The sequence below is a fragment of the Bison bison genome, unplaced genomic scaffold (genome assembly GCF_000754665.1).
Source record: "Bison bison bison isolate TAMUID 2011002044 unplaced genomic scaffold, Bison_UMD1.0 scf7180017864508, whole genome shotgun sequence".
NCBI lineage: Eukaryota > Metazoa > Chordata > Mammalia > Artiodactyla > Bovidae > Bison > Bison bison.
In genome coordinates, this window is record NW_011495064.1 from 3,856,525 (window position 1) to 3,863,981 (window position 7,457).

Consider the following 7,457-nt stretch of genomic DNA (forward strand, 5'->3'; position numbering starts at 1 on the left):
AGGCGCTCCAGACTAAGGGGAGCCGCCGCTACACCCACCCGTGAGCCCGGGGACTAATCTCTAAACAGGGCAGACACCATTCAGGCACTGGTGACCACCCTGGAGCCACCTGGAAAGCGGGCGTGCGCTGCTCACGTGCAGAAGACCACACACAGCATGGGCGTGAAGTGGAAAAAACAGAAGCCTGGTTCTGTGTCAGGGCGCACAGGGCCAACTGCGGGGAGACACCCTGGCTGAAGGCCAGAGCTGCTGCGAGCGGTGGAGAGCTCCCACCAAAGGGCAGGTGAGTGTCCACAAGACAGGGTCAGGCTGCAGTTCAGGTCACATAGACCCATCCGCCTGATGGCAGAGAGGGCTACAACGCCCTCCTGCCCCAGCACCTTCTGAGACTGTGCTGAGTCATGCAGGAAGTGTTCCGGGGCCACCCGACTCATGGAGAACTTTGCAGACCGTGAGCCCGAGGACAGGAACCTGGCCCTTCTGTCCACAGTTGTTTCTTCTTTTATTCTCATGGTTGTTTCTTAAGCGCCCACTATGCAGGTTCCCAACACGTGTTTGCTGAGTGCATGGGGAGAAGAGGGCTGGAAAAGACACACGTGAACGAGCAAATGACCTGCCAAGCTTGTAATCTAGTTGGGAAGAAAATACACACGACAGGCGGATGCGTCAGTTACAAAGAAACAAGAGCGCGGAGCTGAGGCCAGAGCGCGGAGGGGCACGTTCCCGGTGGTCTGGAGGTTAGGACTGAGCTTCCACCGCAGGGGGCATAGGTTCAATCCCTGGACGGGGAAATAAATCCCGCATGTGACTGAAAGCAACAGCAGCAGCAGCGAGCGCTGAGGGGGAGGAATAAAAACTGCTCAGCAGCGAGAATGGCAACAGGCATGGAGGTGGCCGGACTGGAGCAGCATCTGTGAGAAAGCACATGACGGGGCAAGAGCCGACGACCAGGAGGAAATGAATCGCAGAGGAGGGAGGATGATGCCGGAGGGTGTGGGGGACAGAGTGCCGGCGGTGCTCAGCTGGAGGAGAGTGCCGGACGAGTGCTCAGGCGAATGCTGGAAAGGCGGAAAGAAGGCAAGCAAAGCTGGGGAGCAAGTCTGTGCTGAGAACGCTGTCCAGATGCTTGAAGTTCCTCTGCTGTTTTTCCTTTGTTACTGATGCATTCGCCTGTTTTGTGTGTGAAACACACGCTCTAGTTTCTTCCCAACTAGATTACAAACCCGGCAGGTCATTTGCTCGTGCACGCGTGTCTTTTCCAGCTCTCTTCTCCCCATGCACTCAGCAAACATGTGTTGAGAATCTGCGTGCTGGGTGCTTGAGAAACTGCCGAGGACAGAAAGGCCAGGTTCCTGTCTCAAGGGGCTGAGACCCCACTTGAGGACCACGAGCTGGCCGTCTGGTCCTCTGTAGCAGCTGACACAGAGTGCCAGCCCCAGCCATGGACGGCGCTGAATGGGCCCAGAGCAGCTGCCAGGCCTCAGGGACGCACAGGCGAGGGCAGTGACAGGAAGTGTCATGTGCAGACTTGACTTTAAAACTTAACAGGTGAGGATGACACTGCTGGATGTCTGTAAGAAATGATTCCTTAAGCCACTAGATTAAGACCGAAACAGAAATTCAGCCCCACAGTATTAAAGGCTCTATTTGGCTCATTTTACATTTGAAATATGGTCATTTAGAAATAAAAAGGTCCAAAGGGAATTATACCCTCACTTTTCCTCACACCTTGTAACACACGCTCTCCGACACAGCCACAGCAGTAACATCACCCTCCATCCACCTCGCGGCCATGGTGCCTAGGCATTTGGCAGTACGATTCCTGATGCCCACAACCCCCTTGGAGCTGAGCGTGGGGAGTGAGGACGCCTTTCTGGTGTGCTGGGGGAGTGCTCGGAGCTAGGGGGCCCCTGGGGCTGGGTCACAGCCACTGCTCTGCCTGCTCCCAGGGCTCACTGTGCCAGCGGCGGCACAACAGGACACAGCCAATATAATCAAAACAAAGTGGGGTAACTCCTTCCCATCCTTTTTTGATACTTAAAATCTGAGACAATTTTCATGAGCCAGAGTGGTTACTATTTCAGACAGACCCTAACTTTCCAATTTCTAACTATTCCACCTTATTAGCAGGCTTCCTGACCTGTCCCCTGGGGAAAGGAACTTATTCTCGCCCGGAGCTGTGGTGCCTGTGCAGGAGAGACAGGTAACCCGGGCGGGCACATGCCCCGAGCACGGCCATTCTGCGCCCACCCCGCCCCACGAGGCCACCCTACCTCCTTGAGGAGAGGCTCTGTGTCTGGGTTGGAGGTCTCTGTGGTGGTGGAGGAGCTGTCGTCGTCAGCCAAGGAGTCCTTCAGCTCGTCTTCCAGGGCCCTCCCCTTTCCCTTCTTCTCCTTCTCCTCCTGCTTCTTGGGGGGCTTCACCTTGCGCTGAGGAGGCTTTCCTTTCCCTGCGGGTGAGAGTCAAAGTAAAAGAGCCCTTGATATTTCAACAGCTTGGAAAACACAGCCATTCAAACTCTTTTTGAAGAGGCTGAACTCTGATTAGTAACAGTTTCTCTGTTTCTTCTCTAAAGCTTCTCAAATTAACATTTGACTTTCTGATTAGAATATTTTACAAGATCAACAATTTTTGAGGCATAAGTGATATACAATAAGATACGCCCATTTTAAGTGTACAGTTCAATGAGTTTTGGCAACTCACTAGTTTTCACAAATCTATGTGTCTCTAGAAGACAGCTGGCCCTTGAACAACAGGGGGTTAATCCGTATACAGGTTACAGCCGGCCCTCCACGTCTGTGGCTCCTCTGCAACCAGATTCACCCAACTGGGGACCCTGTGGTACTGTAGTTTCTACTGCTGGAAAAAATCCACATAAAAGTGGACCTATGCAGTTCAAACGCTTGCTGCTCAAGGGTCATCTGTACTTTTATATCCCAGAGATGACACAGCGTTGAGAAGTCAGAGGAGTGAAAACCAGAGATTCTGTCAACCTCTCTGGTGATGGGAGCCTGACGGTGACACGGGATGAGCTGCCACATGTGTCACTTGCGGGGTGCCGAGAACCCTGGCGGCTGAGTACAAATTCCGGCCCTCCCGTTGGTAGCTCCTTGATCTCGCCCTCTCATCTGCAGACTCGGCGAGATGACCTCACAGTGCTGTGAGGAGGAATTACAGGCAGCCCCTGGACAGTGTCCAGCCGCTGCTATGTATGGGCAGAAGGTAAAACAGAGTGACAAAAGGCCTATTATTTTAACTAATGTGGACGCTCCCAAGACAGACAAGAAAACAGCCACAACATCTGAGTGCCCGCTGCGCTGCAGTGCTGTGTGTCCTGGGAATACGGCAGTGAGAACCATCAACACAATCCCTGCCCTCAAGGAGCTTCCACCCTAACTGGAACAGAGCAGCAGAGAAGCCCATGGGAGGACGCCGACCCCTCGGACTACGTCCATGAAGCCACCTGGGCAGGCAGGCTGGGCACAGCTGCAGAAGCCACATCTGCCACCGTTGAACCCATTCTATGTCATTTAAAAATATATCTCCTTAATATACCTTATTGAAAACCCCGATGCCTTATGGTGACTGTTGATGGATGCCAGTGACTCAAACTTTAAATTAAATTTCTCCAAATCACAGAGTTAGTTAGTAAGTGGCAGAGCCAGGATGTGATCTGGGTCTGCCTGAAGGCAGAGCCTGGCCTCACCACCCCATGGCACTTGGCACCCCCCCAACTAAGATAAAGCCACCCCTCAGACTGCCAACGGCAGACAGACACCAGGGTGGCGACAGATCCTGCGGTTTCTGCAGTGCATACAGACACTGCAAGTGGCCGCACCCGGCTTAGCGCATTCTCGGGTTTTAACCCTCAATCCAGCAATGCGCCCAGCCAGTCCCCAGGGCTCACGTGTTACGGGAGGAAAAACCAGAGAAATACAGAATCTAGGCTGTCCAGTTGCAGAGGTCCTGCTCAGGCCAGCCACGAAAGGAGGGTATTTCTGGGGCCCCTCTTCCATGAGGGACAGTGACTGCAGGGGTGGTAGAGAAGAGATGGGATGTCTAACTCCAAGCTGTCTAACTCAGAGAAGGCAAGGGCTGGGGAGACCCTGTTCCTATGACAAGGGGTCATTCTCAACAGTCTACAAAAGCCAGACATCGCTGAAGCTCATTACAAGAAGATTTCTTTGAGATTTTGGGGAGGGCGGGGGAGAGAACAGGGCACTTTTGGAAAGAGAAGTGCCAAAGAATGGAAAGAAACATTACATATTTAACGTAAACACACAGGCTATTTGGCAGGGGTGCTGGGGTAAGTTTTAGAGAGATGATAAAGGTTCCACCAGCTGATGGTTTTATGATATATTAATACCATTGTTCCGCAAGAGCTTCCCAGGTGGCAGTACTGGTAAAGAATTTGCCTGCCAATTAGGAGACGCAAGAGACACAGGTTCAATCCCTGGGTTGGGAAGATCCCTTGGAGGAGGAAATGACAACGCACTCCAGTATTCCTGCCTGGAGAACTCCATGGACAGAGGAGCCTGGTGGGCTACAGCCCATGGGGCTGCAACGAGTTGGACACTCCTGAGCAAATGAGCGCCGTGGCACCATTCTGCAACCCCAAGATCAATGCCCATCGTTTAAAGTTCATTTAAAAGACTGACTTTCTACATGTATGTTGTGCTTCAATAAAAACACTTATTGAAGAAAAAAACAACATGAAGACCTGGCTCATTCCTTCTTTCCCAACAGCAGTGCTGGGAAGGATATCAAAAGCGGTGGCTGCTCGTGTGAAGCCGGCAGTCACTGTCTCTTCGCGGCCTCAAGAATCACCTCCATCATTAAATAGCTTTTAGTAGGTTGACTCTAGGACCACCGTGAAAAGTAAAGAACTTATGTTCTAGATGAATGACGCTGAAAAGAAAAGATGGGCCCATTGTATCGGTGTCAGAGGGCTGTCTTAGACCAAGGAACAAGGGGTTCATTTTGCTAGAGCCTCTCTTTGTGCTAAGATAAGATAATATATATTTATTTTCTTATGCTCTAGATAAGGGAAAAACACATTATGTAACCAGATCTAATTTTAAAAAGAGGAACCTTAAGCATCCATTTAATATTACTGTAAAAATTACCCTAAAATATGTAAGCTCTATTTACTCATTATTGACCAGGGAATTTTTGCAGAAATGAATGCCAGTGGCTGGCAATTTCTTATGTAAGTGAATACTGAAACACCTCTGGTCAATAATGTTCAGGTAATAAAAGACGTATTAATATGTCTCTGGTCAATAATGTGTTAGAAAAATGAGATAACAACAAAGAAAATTTCTGTGGAAGAAGTTAAATATTATTCAAGACTTTTGACTATCTTATAAACCCAAATGCAAGTAATTCTATGAAGACTGTATAGAACCAGTCTTCATATCACTGGAATTAAGAAATTTTCTAAAACTCCTGGACTCTGGAGGGTCAGGTTTCTTTTGGCTTCTCAGGGCTGCCAAGTACCCTGTTCAAACCAAAGGCAATTCCTGGTACATCAGTGAGGGGGTACTGAAATAGGCTCAGAATAACACAGCATGGCTGCCACAGAAGAGAGAGTAAGTCACAAAAAATTCAGGCTGTACAGGGAATAAACTGAGATACAGCCAGAGGCCATTTACCGTTTTTCACATATGGACTCCGGAAGTTACAAATAAGCCCGCCTGTGCATGTGTGGCGGAGAAGGCAATGGCACCCCACTCCAGCACTCTTGCCTGGAAAATCCCATGGACGGAGGAGCCTGGAAGGCCACAGTCCATGGGGTCGCAAAGAGTCGGACAAGACTCAGTGACCTCACTTTCACTTTTCACTTTCATGCATTGGAGAAGGAAATGGCAAACCACTCCAGTGTTCTTGCCTGGAGAATCCCAGGGACGGGGGAGCCTTGTGGGCTGCCGTCTATGGGGTCGCACAGAGTCGGACACGACTGAAGTGACTTAGCAGCAGTAGCAGCAGTGCATGTGTGGTGTGTAGGCTTCTGTGAAGGCAGCCCCACGTCATGCTCTCATGGAACTATCTCAGTGTGGGTGACCTCACTCCTCTTGAGGACACTGCAGAGGTGATGGGAGGCCACTTCCAAGAGTAGGTCACAGAAGACCGAGACTTCTGTCCACCAGCCTGTTCTCTCTCTCGAATGTTTGCCTGCTTGCTCTGGTAAAGCCAACTGCACTGAGCTGCCCTACAGAGAGGACCCAACAGGCTGCTGGCCATAGTCAGCAAAAAACTGAGACCAGCAGTCCAACAGGCCATGAAGAACTGAATCCTACTCTCAGCCACCTGAGTGAGCCTGGAAGCAGGTCCACCAGCAGCTGAACCTTGCAAAGACTTTAGCCCCAGGCGACACCTTGACTGCCGTTCTGTGAGAACCTGGCAAGCTGTGCCCAGATGCCTGACCCCTAGAAACTGTGCTAGTAAATGATGGGGTCTAAGTCACTGGGTTTTGGGGCAATCTGTTGCTTACAGACAGATGATTAATACAGCACGTATGTGTGCATGCTCAGTCATGTCCAACGCTCTGTGACCCATGGACTATAGCTCGCCAGGCTCCTCTGTCCGTGGGATTCTCCAGGAAAGAATACTGGAGTGGGCTGCCATCTCCTCCTCCAAGGGATCTTCCTGACCCAAGGATGGAACTCACGTCTCCTGCACTGGCAGGCAGATCCTTTACCACTGAGTCACCTGGGGTGAAAACAGCATAAGGAGCTCTAAAGCAGGGTTGGCCGCTTCTGGGAAGGGCCAGGCAGTAAGCGCCTTCAGGTTTCCGCCCTGACAGCCTCTGCTGCTGCGGCACGAAAGCCGCACAGATGACGTGTGAACGAACAGGCACGCTGGCCCGAGGACAGGTGACGGCTTTGTCCACGGGCTGTGGTTTGCCAATCCCTGCTCTAAAGCGCAGGTTGTACAGAAATCCTATTTTTTGGGTCAAAAGGCAGATGACTGCCATTTACCACTGTGTTAAAAACTATTTTAATGATGGAAAAGAAAAAGCTCAACCTACCACAGTAACATAGTCATCACAGGCAGTGAAAATAAAAACAGTAGGTGTCCAACAAATTCCTGAATTGGTAAGTATTTGGTAAGAGAAATATGGGTATCTTTTATGACACTCAGATACTTCTATTTGCATCTTGATGCGAAAGAGCTGAAGTCCAAGGGCAGAGATGAATGTGAGCCAGAAGAACACCTGCGAAATTAGCTGCTCATCACAATTACGACTGAGATAGCCCCCTACACACGCACTGGCTGTCCCCTTGAGTGTCACACTGTCCCAGAAGTGAGAAGGTATGGTTACCTTTGCTTTTCGACAAGGGTGAAGGCGGCTGCTCTGTAAACACATCTAGGGGCGGGGCGTCGTGGTGCTCGAAGTCTTTGTCCATGGCTTCGATGAGACTGGTGATGTCTGAGTCCTCGGAGCTGTGCCGGGT

General features: G+C 50.7%; 1 protein-coding gene across 1 annotated transcript in view; it reads right to left on the reverse strand.

Moving 5' to 3' along the window:
* Positions 1-7,457, reverse strand: part of TMEM131 (transmembrane protein 131) — a 120,280-nt gene that overhangs the window by 13,309 nt on the left and 99,514 nt on the right. Inside the window, exons 31-32 of the mRNA XM_010829857.1 lie at positions 7,325-7,457; positions 2,274-2,449 (exon numbers count right to left, since the gene is read on the reverse strand). Coding sequence (XP_010828159.1) covers positions 2,274-2,449; positions 7,325-7,457 — 309 coding nt within the window. The remainder of the gene's footprint in view (positions 1-2,273; positions 2,450-7,324) is intronic.